This window comes from Corylus avellana, chromosome ca4 (genome assembly GCF_901000735.1).
Source record: "Corylus avellana chromosome ca4, CavTom2PMs-1.0".
In the NCBI taxonomy this organism is placed as follows: domain Eukaryota; kingdom Viridiplantae; phylum Streptophyta; class Magnoliopsida; order Fagales; family Betulaceae; genus Corylus; species Corylus avellana.
The window spans coordinates 19,374,696-19,392,894 of record NC_081544.1 but is presented as its reverse complement, the minus strand read 5'-3'; the positions used below and the strand labels follow the sequence as shown (position 1 = coordinate 19,392,894).

At 35.0% G+C, this 18,199-nt stretch overlaps 1 protein-coding gene across 2 annotated transcripts; it reads left to right on the top strand.

Moving 5' to 3' along the window:
* The first annotated feature begins 6,868 nt into the window (after positions 1-6,868).
* LOC132178623 (putative clathrin assembly protein At2g01600) lies at positions 6,869-17,402 on the top strand. Of its 2 annotated transcripts, XM_059591087.1 has the most exons (16): positions 6,869-7,222; positions 7,328-7,397; positions 7,480-7,577; positions 11,812-11,950; positions 12,134-12,261; positions 13,380-13,472; positions 13,604-13,654; positions 14,290-14,355; positions 14,452-14,517; positions 14,691-14,771; positions 14,875-14,955; positions 15,189-15,362; positions 15,460-15,541; positions 15,633-15,754; positions 16,536-16,919; positions 17,143-17,402. In XM_059591087.1, exons 1-15 carry the CDS (start codon positions 7,133-7,135, stop codon positions 16,890-16,892), a joined length of 1,698 nt encoding a protein of 565 aa, XP_059447070.1. In that variant the 5' UTR covers positions 6,869-7,132; the 3' UTR covers positions 16,893-16,919; positions 17,143-17,402. The 2 variants fall into 2 exon arrangements, with proteins under 2 accessions (XP_059447070.1, XP_059447069.1); XM_059591086.1 differs by lacking the exon at positions 17,143-17,402 and having other exon boundaries at positions 6,870-7,222; positions 16,536-17,124.
* The last annotated feature ends 797 nt before the right edge of the window (positions 17,403-18,199 follow it).

Below are 18,199 nucleotides of genomic sequence, written 5' to 3'. Positions count from 1 at the left end.
TTGAATGATTGGTATGAAAAAAAAAAAAAAAAAAAGGTTAATGAAAAAAAAATATATGGTCTTTGATTGAATGATTGGCATGAAAATAAATAAATAAATAAAAAGGTTAATGAAAAAAAAAAATGGTTACAGCACCGGCTGTAATTTTTTAAGGATCCAGAGATTTAATTTTACTTATATCTCTTTTTTATGAAACACTTGAAACTAAATCTGAACTTTTGAAAAATTACAGCAAAGCCTAATCCGTCGGTATGGACAATTTATTGATAATGTGAAGATTGTGCTAAGTAGTCTCCATTCATGGTCTGTGAGGCACATCAAAAGGGAAGCCAATTTTGTAGCTCGCCATCTAATAGCAAATAGATCATCTCCAGTTTAGTCTAGTTCTTTATATCACAAAGACATAATTGTCATTTGATATATTTTTTGACAATTTTGTCCTTGTGATAATATAAAGGACCGAATACTCTCTCGTTCATTTAAACTGGAAAAGATCCTAGTCCCATCTAACAAAGGCGGCCATTAATCAGTCATTAGAACAAGCTTAAATAGAAGATTATCTTGATATTCATTAAAGATATTGTAATTACTAAGCAGTAAAAAAAGCCATTCCCAGTATGGTATGGTGTCAAGATTTTGGACCAAATTAATAATTAGATGGGGTCTTAAATATGAGTTCATCATTCGAGTCATCCCCCACTTTCTTCCTTGTTAAGCAAAAATGAAAAAAGAAGGGGATCTATAATCATTTAGGGTTCCATGTCAAATTTCTGTACTACTATTCGTCACCCTTTGTCCTGTGCCATCTATAATGGATATGGAAATCATTTCCTCCCATACACATGCCTTTCTTTTCTTTTATACACTTTGAATTACTTTCCAAGTAGTAATCATTTCCGGGGCAGTAGTGAGGTTCTTTTTATTTTAGTTCTTCTCATTTTTTTTGAGTTTAATGTTCATGTGAGAAATCCTAAAACAACTGCTTTTTTTTCTTTTTTTCTTTTTTTTTTGTAAATTGCACTTGCTTAGTCCTAAGGTTCTCAGTGAGATGATGTAATGAGCCAAGAAAAATGGCTAGTCACATATGTACTATCAGATCAAAAGGAATAGACTATTCATCATCTTTTCAATATGAGGTCGGAATGTTACAAACTCCACTGCTTAAACTTCTGATATCCTCGCCAGGGCCATGTCATGCAGTGTTCCAATACCATATGGCCTGACGTTTCTAGCTGGCTCTGATACTATTTCTAATAACCTTAAGAAAAGCGTTAACTACATATATGCTATCACCCCAAAATGACTAATTGAGAAGATAAAGAGTAGCTCATATAGAGTGGATGATTTATAGAAATAGTTATAAGTTATAAGTCCCACGTTACCTAGTTACTATATGAAATTTGACTTTATAAGAAATTCTAGAAAAACTTCAAATTGGCTAAGTTCTTTTGGGGTCATACTATAGATGTAGCTAGTGTTTTTTCCTAGGCCATTGTAAAAAATAAGTTCTTTTTTTCTTAGAAGATTCAATAATTAATTTACACTACCATATCATCAAGTTATATGAGAGTTGTATAATTAAATTAACATTATTCTTCAATGTATGGTTTAAAATGAAAAATATATATATTTTTGTTTCTATTCAAATAAAGGAGAAACGGGAAAATTGAATTACAAAAGAGGGTCTTTGCCACTACTTAATTTCATAGAAGAAAGAAAAGGAGTAACAGCGGGAATGCTTCCTGTAACACCCCGTGTAAATTAATTAACTAGTAATTAACTCCATGATTTATCTCCCAGTCTACATCCCTCACAAGACAAGACTCAGGGATCAACATCTCTCATAAACAGGAGAATACAACGGAAGACTTTAAAACTACAAAAATAGAAAGCAATAACTAAATATCACAAGTACAATCACCAAAGTAAAGATAAAGCATCATATCATTAATAGGTCATCAAATGTATAGTCAAAGACCGATCATCAAAATATTACAACCCAACACTTTTTTTAATATTTAAGATAATAAGATTAACGCTTAATCTTAAGTAGTGCAAACATGATCACTATCTCTATCATCTCTACCCAGATAGTTCCTCCATCGTCCTACATGGACTTTAGCCACACCGAGTCCATATCTTCAAAAAATGACTTGGATCAAGTCCTGAGCAATCACCAAGATCCGGTCCGAAGGTATCTCCCTATATGCTAGCTAAACCGCACAATTTATACATAATGAAAGGAAAAATAAAAATGGGTAAGTCCAAAGGCTTAGTGAAAGGTAACACACACAATACCCATGCAATTTTATTGATGAACTCCGTTTGGTAAAGAATGCAACATTTTAGGTATGTCAGTTATCCATAAATACGATATAGATATAGTCTACCCAAGATATTACACGTTCTCAGCAGGATTAGCGCTGTCCCGAGGGACTTATAATACAATGTTGGTGCCCCGACCATTGTACGCTACCATCCATAACACTAGCAACCCGATTGAGTCCAACCTCGGGTGGCCCATGCTACTAATAATGTACGTCCTGTAGTAACCAACCATTAGGCAATAGTTGCTCTGGTCACAAATAACCATTGGATCCAAAGCCCATATAACACACATTTGACCATAAAGTTAACATGTATAGTAAGTCCATGGCCGTTATCCCGCACGTATCGGTGTATCATGTCTTACGATATAGTTAGTCTTAACTGTATTTTACATGCATGCTTTTATAAATCTCATTGTCGTAATCTTATTAAATAACATATTTTCACAAATGATAGAGTTCATGGTGCAGCAAAGTGTATATTGTGAGAGTTGTAAATATACATGTTTTAGTACACAAAATAGTCGCGCAACGCAGGAAAATAAATGGCGATCATTATGTGAGTTAAAACTCACCTAGGTCGTACAAATCCTTTGAAAAGTCCTCCAAATGTTCTGGGTTCTCCAAATCTATGGAAAACCTAACATTAGACTTAAGTCCAAACTAGAATGAACCTAAGACGTGAAAACAAAAGCTACGGAACGACTGAACCAAGTGGTGTTCCCCTGGCCGCTTCTGGGTGAGCGTTCGGTCCCCTGGCCGATTGTTCGACCAGAAGATTCAGGTGGAACCTCATTTGGTCTACACGTCCTCCTAAACCTTCGGAACTGGTCTTGGGGCTATCAAAAGGATTTCTAGCACCTCTTATCCTAAAGCAATGTGTCCATGCATAAGAAAATGCATTCAACTAGAATAAAATACTAACCCGAGCTTAAATCAAGATTCAAGATATAACCTAGTTAAAAGTCCAAATCAACAACTAAGCTAATCTAGAAAAGCAATATAACGACTATAAAGAGAAACTTAAGAGTTGAAGATTACCTCCTTGAAGCAAGACCTCCAAGAACTTCTCCTTCTTCAAGAACAACCAAAACTCACAAAAACACTCACACAAGGTCTCTAGAAGGCACAAGGGTGAAAATGGGTAAGGGTTAGTATTTATAGGTGGGAAAAGCTATGGGTGCTGTAAAGGCTGTTCTGAAAAGAAGCGAACATTCGGTACTATATGGGCGAACATTCGCATACTGTTTACTCAGTGATCTAAAGGCTATATCGTACGTTCGAGCATTATCTAGTGGTCAACCAAAAGTCAACAAATGTTCGGCCAATCGCCAGGCGTACTTTCGTGTCATGTTGGCAGGCATACGTTCACGTGGTCCCCCTGCGAACGTTCGGTCAAAAAGTCCAAAATTTCCAAAATGCCCTTCCAAGTATTCCTAGTGACCAAAAGTCTAAATTAACCCTCTAACTAAGCTACCTAAGCCTAGTTAATTATTTGGGCACTACACTTTCGAACATTAAGTGAAAAGCGGCCCATCTAGTTACAAGGTGTGCACCTATATTCGCACACCTGAAAATCTTTACAGCTTCCCAATTTGGAATGGAAAACAATTGGAGTTGCATATCGAAAATAACAAGCACCGAGTTCCGGTCCAAGAAGAGGTGGAGATCCTTTATAGCAAGGATGGTAAGCAGGAAGTCGTCCCCTACAATGACGAGACGGGGGCAGCCAAAAGAGACTGCTATTCTGGAGGGAGCTTCATGGAAAAGAACATGAAAAATAAAATTAACACCTTAGTAACACAACTGTCTTTGGGCTGTAGACATAGAATTTAAACCTGCCCACATGAAAAAAGAAAACTTGGAATCGAATCTAGATTCTATTGTTTTTTTTTTTTAATTGCTGATTTGGAAAGGTTCCAAAACACAATTAGGGTAACAGGCTGCAAAAGCGACCTTAATTCTAAACTATACCCTTTATTCCTTAAAACACCTGGCACATCAACTAAACACGTGAAATGTAGGGTCCTTGTACCATCTTATCAGTCAAGCATTTAATTTCATAGGTGTGCAATACATATTTTTAAATGTGCATTTAATTTCATAGGTGTGCAATACATATTTTTAAATGTTTCGTTTTTAATGTAACATTAAAAATTATTATATATAACATTTAATAATAAATTTTACTATCACATCAAGAAATAAGCATTCAAAATTTTTAGAGTTAACTTCACTTAGGCTCTCTAGACTTTTACGTGTTTTGAGAAAATCTTATCAAAATTAAAAAACTCTCAATTTCATCATTCAAATTTTTAATTTGATGCAATCTACCCCCTTCGAATTTGGCGTTAAATCCTAACGGAGGATATGAAAAATACCAAAATACTATCAAATTTTTGTTTCTTTATATATATATATATATATATATATATAAAGACGGAGTTTTCCTTCAAACTGGGTTGGAGGAAAACTTAGTGTATAAAAGTGACATGTGTCCCTTAAACATGTTCAAGGGACATATGTCAATTTTATAGATTAAGTTGAAAAAAATTCCTCCAACCCAGTTTAAAAGAAATTAAGGTAAATTTGAAATTTTATAAAAATTTAAGGGTATAAAGGTCATTTCATATATTTTAAACAAACACCAAACCCTAACAGACGGGTAGCATCAAGTTAAAAGTTCAAAATATGTGAAATTAAGAGTTTTTAAACTTTGATCCGTCTTCTCAAAACGCGTAAAAATTTATAGGGGCATTTGTAAACTTTATTCAAAATTTTAATATGAGATTGATCGACCGCGATCGCAATTGTCAAATGTCTTAACAAAGCTGCAAAATTGCAATACACTTCAAGTACAAACAAACACCTTTTTACTCTTTTGCCAAATAGTAAACCCCCCAAATTGCACATTATTCTTGAGTTCGTAGGCATGTCCTTATCAATACCAATATTATTTTGGAATGAATATATTGGAAGTACCGATTTCATACCAAAGATAGGAGCTAAGTAACATTGTTTTAGTTTCATTGCATGGACGTAATTAAATAAAAATTGTACCATTTTTGGTAGATGAAAGAGATTTATATAGTAGGTCACAAGTTTTTTTCTTTCGTGCCATTATACAAAATTGGTACTACAACCATGTCATTCAACCGATTGACCACTAAAAGTCAAAGGAAAATGCTAAACATTCCAACACTTTTTTTCAAATTATTTTTTCCAAATGATCTCGTCTATTCAATAGATTTATATTTTCTTTTTTTCAAAGGAAAATGCTAGAAATTCAATAAATAAATAGATTTATATTTTTTTTTCTTAAATAAATATAGAGTTCAGATCATTTGGAAAAAAAAATGTTGGAATGCCTAGCAGCCCTCAAAGTCAAAAAATGATTATGAGATTTTTTTTTTTTTTTTCCCTCCTTATGATTACCTTGATGCGAGTGTGAGGTGTATACCAATAATCTTACAACTATATTAAAGGTTTTAATTACACTTTTTTTATTTCGTAAAGTATCACTTATTATTACACTTTTCCTTCATAAACTATTACTAGTGTATCATTTCTTACCATAACTTTAATTAAAAGTGCAATTCGAAAAGTTTCACCAAATTCACCATTAAATTAGATGGAAGGGTATGTGAAGTGATTAAATTGTCATTAAAGTGAAAATGTACTCATATTTTACGTAAATGATATAAATTTAATAATGGATTCATTTATTCATCATATGAAAGTGGGTGAAAGATGAGATGTAAAATAATTTTTATCATTTCTCAACTTGAAAATAGTGTTGGTACTTAATTAATGTATATAAATGATACATAACACACTTTCATCAAGCTTTTATTTCATTATGCTGACGTCTCCGGCTCGAATGGCTATTGAATATTTTCTTTTTTCTTAAAAAATGATAATCTAACTACTACACTCAAGAAACTAAATACTTTGTGAAATATTTGCATGGAATATAGCATTACTCTTATAAAATAATGACACCAATTTGTAGGAGAAAAGTATTATTTACACCTAAGGCTCCATCTATTTTGGCGTAAAATATTTGTAAGGTATTTGGTGTGACAAAAAATTATAGTCAAATCGAAACTATTTTTGGTTTGACAAAAAAAACTTCTTCACTTTCAAAAAATAGTTCGTTTTTTAAATTATAAAACGATTTTTCCAATTTAACTTTATCCTTCTCAAACTGTTGAATTAGTGTCAAATCTTTTTCGAACCATCGCCAAACCTCTATACGAACCTCTGTCGGAGTTTGCCGAAATTCCGTTAGAGGTTTTCAGAAGTCACCAGCCATCTTTTGCGGTCACTCGTTTTTCATACAAATCAAAGGTCAATAAACTATTTTCTAAAAAATCTTTTTTCATTTTTTTTTTTTGGTTTTTATAAAAAATCATTCCGTTTTTAAGCCAAAACAAACGGAAGTTAAACCATATTTCATTTCATTTCATTTATTAACCGCAGCGTTGAAGTCAAATATTGGCACCGAAAGAGGGCCGTCAAAAAAAAAAAAAAAAAAAGCTAACGTCAACCTGATCGGAATATGCGTTCTCTGCCAACCATCTCAGAAAAGGTATCAGAAGACATTAGGAAAAACAGAGAGAGAAACGAATAGCAACGACTTCCCCCATTCCCCCCTTTGCTGGCTGATCAATTTCTCTCTCTCTCTCTCAACCATCCCTCCCCCCACACACAGTTAGAGAGAGAGAGAGAGAGAAAAGCAAGGCGTAGAAACCACGTAAGCCGATTCTTGTAGAGAGAGAGAAAGAGAGATCTGAGCGGTAAAAATGGGGACGCTACAGACATGGAGGAAAGCCTATGGCGCTCTCAAAGACACCACCAAAGTCGGCCTCGCCCATGTCAACAGCGATTACGCGGTTTTCCTCTCCCTCTCCCTCTCTCTCTTTCCCCTATTTTTAATCGGTTCCATTTTTTTTTTTTTTTTTCCAACTTCTATATTCAAATCGGTTCCCTAAATTTAGGATTTGGATGTGGCCATAGTCAAAGCTACGAACCACGTCGAGTGCCCGCCCAAAGAGAGGCACCTCAGAAGTGAGTAATTCTTCTCACAGATCTTCTCCCCTCTTCCATTTCGTCTGCAATATGTGATTTTTCTTTTTCACTCATGTTGCAGAGATTCTGATTGCCACCTCAGCGATTCGCCCGCGAGCCGATGTTGCTTACTGCATTCATGCGCTTTCCCGGCGATTGGCCAAGACGCGTAACTGGACGGTATAATTTCTTTCTGGATTTGACTGTTTATGGTTTTCGATTGCTATGCCTAATTGATTCGTGTTGCATGTTTGTTTGTTGAGTTTGGCGGTTTGCGATTTTATGGATAATGCATGTGATAAGTTTGTTGGTGATTGTGTCAACATTCCTTTTCATTTTCGCATCTAATTTACTTGGAAACTTTGCATTCCGATACTGTTGAAAATGTAAATAGTAGGTTATACATCTTTGCAAGTAGAGCCTTGAATTTTCTATTCAATGCATTTGTGGATAATCTTTTGGGTGGAGTTAGTGCTTTTGGTTTGGTTCCTACTTCTGAACCAGAATATAATAACTGAATTTCCGAAAACATGAAGCTTTGAATATTGAAATATTGTGCTGTGCTTGACATTTGACAAACTTTGGGATGAAAATTGGCCTTGAGGGCTCAATTCGTCTTGGTTTGAACTTAAAAATTCAATTCATTTCAAATGAATAAACAAGTGATAGAACTAGTTTTGCCTGTTTATTTTTCAAACTGTCTTTGATGGGTCTTCTGCGAGAAAGGTTATTGCTGCATTGTGACTTATACTTGCTCCGTGCTCTATGTAATCTGCCCATCGGAAGATGCTAATGGCATGAGAGGGTGGCCTGTTGCCATTGACGTGTAGAAATTATTAGGGCCTTGTACCTCATAGTCGAGTTTTAAATTTCATTTATGCTCTAACTATTATTACCAGAGGGGACCCGATTGTTCTATTGTATAATGGTATCTGTTGGCCAATATGTAGCCATGGTAGTAGCTCATTCAATATTGACTTTGGAGCTTATTTGGTTGGTTGGGTGGCTTTATTAACTTGTGGGATATCAAATAAATCATATTAATTTGGATGAGCATGTTGTGGAGAGGATGGAGTTCTTTGGAAATTATCAGTCTATATTGTTTTTCGTAGTGTGAAAGCTCTCAGTGTTTGGTCTCTTTTCGGTCTGAATGTCCATATTTACCAGGATTAGAATGAATAAATGGTATGAATTGCTCATGATTTGAGTGTGATCTGATATGTGGAAATGGATATGATTGAGTTAAAATATCATTGGTATTTAGAGATTTCTTCAAGTTTGATCTGTGTGATCAACTTCTAGCTTGAGCCTCTTTCCAAAAATGAGGCCAGCTTGGCTGGGTTAAGTTTTTCTGGTGGTGCAAATAACCGGTTTGAGCACAGCTAAAATTTGATTTCAATCTAAGTGTCGTCAGACCTTATCCAAGTCATTGAAGTCGACGGTGTGCTGATATTTGGCGTGGCTGAATTTTGATTTTATATGGGCTTTAGTCAGTTTTGAGTATGGACTGGCCATTAGAAAAGCACCTAGGAAAGAGAAACTTCAGGCAACCGCAAAGAAGCTAGAAAGATTGAATTTCTTTTTTAACCCTAAGAGTTGGGTAGATTGTTGTCTTATGAGTGTTGGGTGTCTCTTTGAAATATTTTTGCATCCAAATTTGCTTTGTTCTTTTGTTGGCTTTTTAGACCACTCACTGTCTATTGCCAATTAGAGCTCGTTCTTCAAATGAATAATGCTCACCAAATTTTGAACCATGTCCATTTTGAAAAATTCGTTTTATACCCCAAGTTAAAACAATTCTGATTTTCAAACAAGATAGTAAATAAGACAAACACCACATATATCAATACTAAAATCAAAGTATGCGTTAAAAACAAATCACAAAGAGATTTTGGTAATGAAGTGGAAACGTTTAAATAGTTCTTCAAAAGAAAAATCACTCTGGTCAACCCCAAAGGTGTCCATGATAGAAGACTTGTTACAACTAGTCAACTTATAAAACCTGTGTAAACCCTAAATCAGCTTGCAACCCCAGCAAACGACTGGTTCACCTCCCACTGCAGTGGTTCCAAAACCTCTGACCTTCTTCTATAGGACTCACCTTTACGAACAAACCTTGTCCACTGCAACCGAAAACTCTAGTGGGTGAAGGTTTTCTACAAGAGAGAGGTGTTACAAAATAGGCTTAACGTGTTTGGTTTTTCTCTCTAAGGTTTTCTGAATAGTAGCATTTCTCTCTCTTTGAAAGTCATGCCTCAATAGGCCTATATAGGTAGGGTGAAACCTGGGTTTTAAAAGTTAAGTCGGCTACTGTAAAAACATGTTGCAAGTTCGTTCGATCCAGATTACAATCGAGCCTTTCTGTACTAGATTTTCAGACTTCGATTGACAGTTTGTTTTGACATTTTAACATCAGAATTGTAAAACTTTTGTAAAATACAAAGTTGTAGCCCTTTAAATCGGCTTTCCAATGCCACCAAGATTGCCTTCATTTGATGTCGGAATAAAAAGATATGACTGTCCTACTTTGATTAGGTTTGTGCTTACAACATTCATAAACTTGAAATTTTCATTTCTTGGACCGAATTTTATGCTGACTTAACCCTTAACGCAATACTAAACATTACAACTCAAATACCATGTTTTGACACATGAATTTGCCAACTCAAATAGAAAACCTAACACATTTAACACAAATTTGATGTATCTCTAGTTCTCTAGTAGCGTGAACTTCTTTTAGTGAAGGTGTTTGGTCTGTATGGTTGCAAGTTGTGGGTTGTAATGTCAAAGGTTTGTGAAAAGAGATGCATAAAGTATTAGCTCTTTTTGGGCAGCGGTCAATTCATGCTGATTTGGTTGATGGTTACTGTGGTCTAGCCCCTTTTTGTTTTTTTATGCTGATTTGAGTTTATGTAAACATGTCGGCTCTGGTTAAATTTGTTTGCTCTTTTTTATTTTTATTTGAGGAAACTTCACAAAGGACCCCTGAACTACAATGCGTTTTGAGAAGACCCCCATAAATTTAAAAAACTATCAATTTCACCCCTCAAACTTTCATTTTGATTCAATTTAACCCATCCGCCAATTTTTGCCATTAAATCCTAACGGAAATCCCTAAAAAGACCAAATTACCCTTCGATTTTTCTTCTCTCGAAAAAAAAAAAATGAAGAAGAAAAAGGGTCACAGGATTACCACGGTCACCTTGTGATTTTTTAATTTTTAATTTGGAAATAAGGGTAAATTTGGAATTTTATAAAAAGTCAAGGGTATAATGGTCATTTTATCACTTTTAACGTTTAAAAATTAACGGAGGGGGACTTTGCATCAAATTGAAAGTTCAGAGGGTGAAATTAAAAGTTTTTAAAATTTAGAGAGGTCTTCTCAAAATGCGCATGGTACTTCAGGGGTTTAAAGTGAAGTTTCCATTTTTTATTTTATTTCCCAATGAAAGTATATTGGGTTCTTAAAAAACAAATGTTATGATATGTCATTCTTAACTAGGGGTGTTTTATGCCAAATAGACCTTCTGCTATTTTGCTTTCATCTTCTTCCGGATATCCAACATTGTCCCAATGGTATGGCTTCTGCATGTATGAAAAGTTTGGCTCTCCTTAGATTTATGGGAAAAATAAATTTTACCCCCCTGAACTATCCACCCATTTGCACTTTGACTTCCAATGTTTAAAAAGTGACACTTGACCCCCCCTCCCCAAACATTCAAATTGTTGTAATCCGACCATTCTCACTTTTTTTTCTTCCTAAAATGCCCCTATCCCAAGTTTAAAAAATAAATAAAAAATAAAAAATTAAGGGGTGTCCGGTCTGGGGCCACGGCCACCCCTAGGCCCAACTGGGGTGGCCGGTCAAAAAAGTCAGAATGGTCGAATTGCTAGAATTTGGAAGTTTGGGGGGGGGAGTCAAGTGTCACTTTTTAAACATTGGAGGTCAAAGTGCAAATGGGTGGATAGTTCAGGGGGTAAAATGTATTTTCCCCTAGATTTATTTAACATACGTCTGGGAATTTCAAAGATTTGTTGCAATGCAAAGGACTAAAAGCTAGTATATTTAACCGTTAAAGCATAATATGTGAACAAGGATAGTGAGAGTCATTAGTAATGGTACATGGTTTTTTGGCTTCTTTATATTATTGTTAAATAAAGGGTTTCTTCTGTTGTCCATTCATTTGAAATATGGAACGTGGACTGGTTTTGTGGTGTAAGATAATATGTCATCGTTTTCTATTAGCGGGGACACTTTTCATGTCTTGTGGTGTATTGTTAGACTATTAAGATTTGATACTTGAAGATTATAAAAGAGAATTATACAACTGGACGACTTGCTTTTCTCATTATCTTCATTATTCTCCTATGGATAAAGATGCTTATATTACTCTCATTTCTTCTTGCTCAACAGGTGGCATTGAAAACACTGATAGTCATCCATAGGTTATTGAGGGAGGGTGATCCTACTTTCAGAGAAGAACTACTGAATTACTCACAACGAACACGCATTCTCCAGCTTTCTAACTTCAAGGATGATTCAAGTCCAATTGGTTAGTTTCTAGACACTCATCTCTTTGATTCTCTTTCTTTTGGTTGTTAATGCTAGCTCTAACTGATGTATTTGAACTATCGTTGTGTTAGTTCTCCATTTAATAGCATTCAGTACTTCTGAATTCTTGATATTCCTTTCATTTTTTTATTTTATTTTATTTTTAATTCTTTTTTTTTTTCAGCTTGGGATTGCTCTGGCTGGGTACGGACTTATGCATTGTTTTTGGAGGAACGACTTGAATGTTTCAGGGTTATTAAGTATGATATTGAAGCTGAACGTCTACCAAGACCTTCCCAAGCGCAGGAGAAGGTATTTGACCAAATTAATTAGTATTTTCTTTACCAAGATGAGGAATTTACAAGTAAATAAAAGCTGTATTAATAATATTGCTTGCCTTGGAAGAACAAATGAGGGACATTAGAAGAATATGATTTTGGGTTTGCAAAGTCTAACTCTGGAAATTTGTATCGTTATTTATATAGATGTGTGTGTGAATTATCTGTTTGCTTATATGAATGGCCATTGACTTGATTCTATTAGTTTCACTAATATATTGGGGAAGCAAAATGGAGGACACCTTACCCTCAATAAAAAGCCTTCTACCGCATAGAAATTTAATTCTTGCTCATAATAGAAAACAGGCCTGCCGGGCTTATTTATATATCTATTTTTTAAAAAAAATTTCAAATAAAATAATCTGAATTTAAAAAAGAGTGGGGGCCTCAGTGCACACCCTGCTCAGTGGGTAATATTCTATTGGCCCCTCTGAAGGTGCACATTAGGGAAATAAGTGAAGCTTAGCAAGCCATACTACTAGAATAGTTTCACTAGCCGTTGTGAACTCATAAAAAAATGTATTGAGCCAAGCACAAACCTCTTAAGGCTCAGGTCAAGTTTGAACCTTTAGTAGATATCAATTCAAAGCTGAGCGATTAATGTTCAACTCAGTTTGGTACATAGTACCCCTAGTTGTTTCAACACCGTAAAGCAGTTGTTTTGTATACATTGCCTCTAAGGATTATGTTCAATTGACAGTTATCCGCTGTACATTTGGATGCCAACGGGAAGTGCTATTATTAGTATATTGGAAGTCTTTTTTTACAGTTTATCTGCCTTTTCTTTTTGCAATAAAAACTTTAAATCTAAAAGATAAAGATGCATTTGTATTATCTCTTAAATATCTTAAAATTAGTATTTAAAAGCACCAACAACTCATTTCATGAAAATCATTGCTGCTGTCACTTTTATTTATTTATTTATTATTTTCAAAACTATTGTTGACCATAGGTGGTTTTGTGTGGATGAAGTTGAGATTCTTTCTAGACTGTAGTCTCTTGTTGGTAGGGAGTTATGTCTGGTAACGTTGATGACTATGTTTCTATCAACCCTTGATATATATCTTTTCTCCTTTCTTTTTTCGCTAGCAGGGTTACAGCAGAACCAGGGATTTGGACAGTGAAGAACTGTTGGAGCAATTGCCAGCTTTGCAGCAGCTGCTGTATCGTCTTATTGGTTGCAGGGTACTTTTTATGACCTGTGGATGTTTTGTTTTCATATTTTTAATACAATTTTGTTCTGGATATTTCTTTATTATCCCCCATTATATTAATATTTGGGGATTAAGAATATAACTTATTTTCTGCTTTTACAGCCAGAAGGAGCAGCTTTTGGTAATTATGTTATCCAATATGCCCTGGCTCTGGTATGTGTGGCACCTTTGTTTCCTGTAATTAAATACTTGTATGAATTGTGATTTGAGTTTACAAATAGTTCTATTTTTCTTTTCTTGAATATTTCAAAGAACGAAAGGTTTCATTATTTTGAGAAAAGAATTTCCGTATAAAACATGTATAAGTTGTACAACAATGTTCTCAAGTCCCAAGTGTCAATAAGTTGACTGCCATTTCATTATGAAGAGTTCGCTGAATGTTGTTTTGCATGACCAGCAATTCCGTATGTTTTGGTTCATTGTAAATGTGTGAAAATGATTTAGCAGTTCTTGCAAATTTTTTATTACATTTTAGGATTCTCTCTCTTGGTTTTTTTGTTCTTTGTTTTTGGGGGTGGGGGTGTTGGAGCATCTGTGTTAGAAATTTGTATGAACTTAAGGGAAACAAAAGCTGACACCCACTTTTCACTTCCTGTCCTTTGCCCTCCCCTTTCCAGATCAAAATCATATAAAATGTTTAATAGTTAAAAGATCTTTATTCCAATTTGTACCCTACTTTTTCACTTCCTGTCCTTTGCCCTCCCCTCTCCATATCAAAATCATATAAAATGTTAAATACTTAAAGATCTTTATTCCAATTTGTTTTTGATCTTCTCTGAAAATTGTAGGTACTGAAAGAGAGTTTTAAAATATACTGCGCTATTAATGATGGGATCATCAATCTTGTTGATAAGGTGAATTGATTTTATCATCATTTAACCAAGAGTTACAACAAAATATTCTTTGTTCTATATATTTTCTGTGCCGTCAATAATCTAACCTTGTCGCAGTTTTTTGAGATGCCAAGACATGAAGCTGTAAAAGCCCTTGATGTCTATAAACGAGCTGGCCAGCAGGTGATGTTATTTATGACTTTTCAAAATACGATTTCAAGTCTTTTTTTTCTTGATTGATTGCTATTTTGTGGTCTATGGTTTCTTTTTTCATACTCTAATTAATCATGAAATATATAAGGTCTTACAGTTCTGTTTTATGGTGTTTCACTTAACAAACATTGATTTTGCTGCAGGCCGCAAGCCTTTCTGACTTCTATGAAGTTTGCAAAGGATTGGAACTTGCTAGGAATTTCCAGTTTCCTGTTCTGAGAGAGGTATTGATGCTATTACAGTGAATTAGTATTTTAGTTGATTTTAGGGTATTAACCTCACAGCCATATAATTTTACCCACCTAAGTACTATGTTTACCTTTCCAGCCTCCACAATCCTTCCTTACAACCATGGAAGAGTATATAAGAGAGGCACCCCGGGTGGTTCTTGGTCCAAATGAGCCATTGGTGAGTGCATTTTTTTTTTTTTTGTGACGATCAATAATATATCTCTTTTGGTAAATAGAATCCAGTTTATATTATTAATTAGTTTATTCATTTATTAAATTTGTATTAGTATCTGTCTCTGTTTTGTTCGCTTTGGATCTTTTTTAGTGTTTTATTGACACTTATCAACCTTGAGATGGAACATTGCTCGTAGAAAACATGCTACAGAACTAATATGTAGTCAATTTGGACAGCTTCAATTGACATACAGAACAGATGAAGGCCCTTCTGAAGAATCAAAAATATCCAGTGATGAAGCTGAGGTATCAGCTTCTGATAATGCTGATGTGGCTAAAGTTGAGATTACTCCTACTCCTCCTCCTCCTCCTCCTCCTCCTCAAAACCACCTGGAAACTGGTGATCTACTGGTAAATATGTTCTGAGTTTCATTAATTCAGTTATGTTTTTGCAGAGTTTATTCAACTTCTCGTCTCTTATCTCTCTCTTTTTTTCTGTTGACTTCAGGGATTGGATTATAACACTGCTGATGCATCGGCAATTGAGGATAGAAATGCTTTGGCTCTAGCCATAGTTCCATCAGATCCTGGTCACTTTCTATTGCACCTTTTGTTTCTTTCTAATTATTCTACTTTTGCGTGGCCTTTTGTTTAACTACCAATTGTTACTCATATTCGCAGGTGCTGCCCCAACATTCAATTCTAATGCCAGTCAAGCAAAAGATTTTGATGCTAATGGATGGGAGCTTGCCCTGGTCACCACTCCGAGTGGCAACATTTCATCAGTTAACGAGAGGCAATTGGTAAGCCCTTATTGTCTTCCCCTTGTAATGGTTCTGCTTATTTTTTGTAGTCGTTTTAGTGATTTACAAAGTACTGAAGTAGTGGTTTTTCACATTGGTTGATTAGCTGTCATAAGAATATAGACATGCATATTTTTGATAAGACTATATTGGCCAAAATATGTCTGTTTTTCATTTAGAATGAACAGCACATATTGGAAAGTAAGATTTGTTATTTGCCTTTTTGTGTCTGCCTAGTGTGCATCCTTCTAGGGTTATTTTTGTTTTTTTTTTAAAAAATGATTTGTGGACTTGGGATGCTGTGTTTAGACGTGTCTGGGGTTGGTTTTGAGAATTGTACATGGCATAAGAATTTAGATTCAAGTATATGGTTTTTATTTGCCTATTTGGAATCATATGACACTGGACATATATGTTAGTTGGTGCTTGCACATATGGTATGATAGACCTCTTATATTCCTAAATTTTGAAGAGGTATCTTTGCATAAGGGCCCACTTGTTTTGCATAATGAAAATGCATTTTTAACAAAAAGATGTTTTGAAAGTCAGATAAATTCTGAAATAATTTCAATTGTTGGTGGATGCTTCAATTTTATGCATCTGACACCTAATTTTTTGGGACGAGTTCTGTTGATTTTAGTTTTGGTTCCATTGTCAATTTTAATTTTGCAGTAAGATATGCATCTTTCCGAAGTTAAAAATTAGGAATGCTGTGAAAATCAGGGGAGATGTATATGCCTCTTGCATAATGGCTTAAACTGTCTCATTCTGCCTATTTCAGGCTGGTGGATTGGACTCGCTCATTCTCAACAGTTTGTACGATGAAGGAGCATACAGAGCCTCGCAGCAGCCTGTTTATGGAGCACCTGCGCCGAATCCCTTTGAGGTGCACGATCCGTTTGCTTTGTCAACTAGTGTTGCTCCACCGTCTGCAGTTCAGATGGCAGCAATGGCTCAACAGCAGGCAAATCCCTTTGGTCCGTACCAACCTACCTTCCAGCAGCAACCGCAGCAGCAGCAACACATGATGATGGCCCCAACTAATCCTTTTGGTGATACAGCATTTGGTGCATTTCCTGCGAATCCCGCTGCTCACCCGCAAACAAACAATCCATTTGGAAGCACAGGCCTACTGTAAAGACAATGTTTTGCACATCCAGAAAATGTAATTTAGTCAGTGAAGTTGGTTTGTGTATTTGGAAATGAGTGCAAGAGTCTTAGTAGGGTATTTGACCCACGGAAGAGAGGGTTTTTGGCATGAAGATATGTTTGGGGTATAAAAGTGAGCGAGTGAATAGCGAAAATATGTAATAACTAGTTGATATGATTGAGATTTTTACCAGTAATTTGGAAATATTTTAACTCTCTTACCCAATTTTTTTTACCAGGAGTCAGAGATGGAGATATGCATGAACTGAACGGCTTCCTTCTCCTGACTTCTGGGCAAGGTTTGTTTGCATTCTTTTGATGCATGTTACATGATGTGTATGTATATATGAGTTTTTAGCATTTCATGATTAGAAGAAAAATTGTGTGTATTAATGAAGCCCAGCTTGTTGGAAAGATATCCCTTTAGTAGAGAGCAATTTTTATTATTATTTCCTAATGTTAGTGGCTTGTGAAAGTTTAACTTTCATTGCCTGCTAAAGCGGTTATTATATGCCTTTTGGAAAATTATAGACGTGACAATTGATTGAGAAGATGTTGGCAATTGATCCAAAAAAAAAATAAATAAATAAAAAATAGATTCTCCTTTTGTTGTTATAAATTATAATCAGGGGACAAGTAGGCCCCATCGTAATCTGAAGAAGTATGCAGTGGCCCACTTCGCTCAATCAATTGCCATCGGATTCACACAAAATAAAAGATAATGCAAAACTTAAAGTAAATAAAGCACAATGGCATCCCAAATAAAGGGGTTGTTGAATTTACTAAAGCACTTAATAGATCCCCTGATCGAGATTTCCAATGTTTACCAAGATCTGTGATGTTGCGAAGATCAAAACGCTTTAATTTGTGATCGTTCATCAACTTTTCGACTTTTGGTTTTGGTTGGAGGATACCTACCCAACCTAATAATGTTCTTTTGAACGTATTTATATTTTACAATGTGGCAGAGGATCATGTACTTGCTGTTTCGTTTTCGGTCAAAAGAATAGGGTTTTTTTTTTTTCAAAAGGAGCCTTAATGCAAATACAATTCACAATAAATCACAAAGGCGTATGGTAATGGTACTAAAAATGGTATCACTCATAATTTTGTACTGTTGGAAATGTTTTTTTTTTTTTTTTTTGTCATTATTAACTTTTAAAACTAAGTGGGGTAATCCAAGATCATTTACCAACGCAAACAATCCTTTGTTTAAGGTATCTTAATCAATGTTAGTTCGGGATCAATAAAGCAAGCCACAGAAAAGGGAGGGGAAAAAAAGTTCCCAATGCCATC

Coding starts and splice junctions, on each gene's coding strand:
- LOC132178623 (XM_059591087.1), top strand. CDS start 7,133: ATGGGGACGCTACAGACATGGAGGAAAGCCTATGGCGCTCTCAAAGAC. Junction 12,262..13,379: donor CTTCCCAAGCGCAGGAGAAG/GTATTTGACCAA, acceptor TTTCGCTAGCAG/GGTTACAGCAGAACCAGGGA. Junction 13,655..14,289: donor TCCAATATGCCCTGGCTCTG/GTATGTGTGGCA, acceptor TGAAAATTGTAG/GTACTGAAAGAGAGTTTTAA.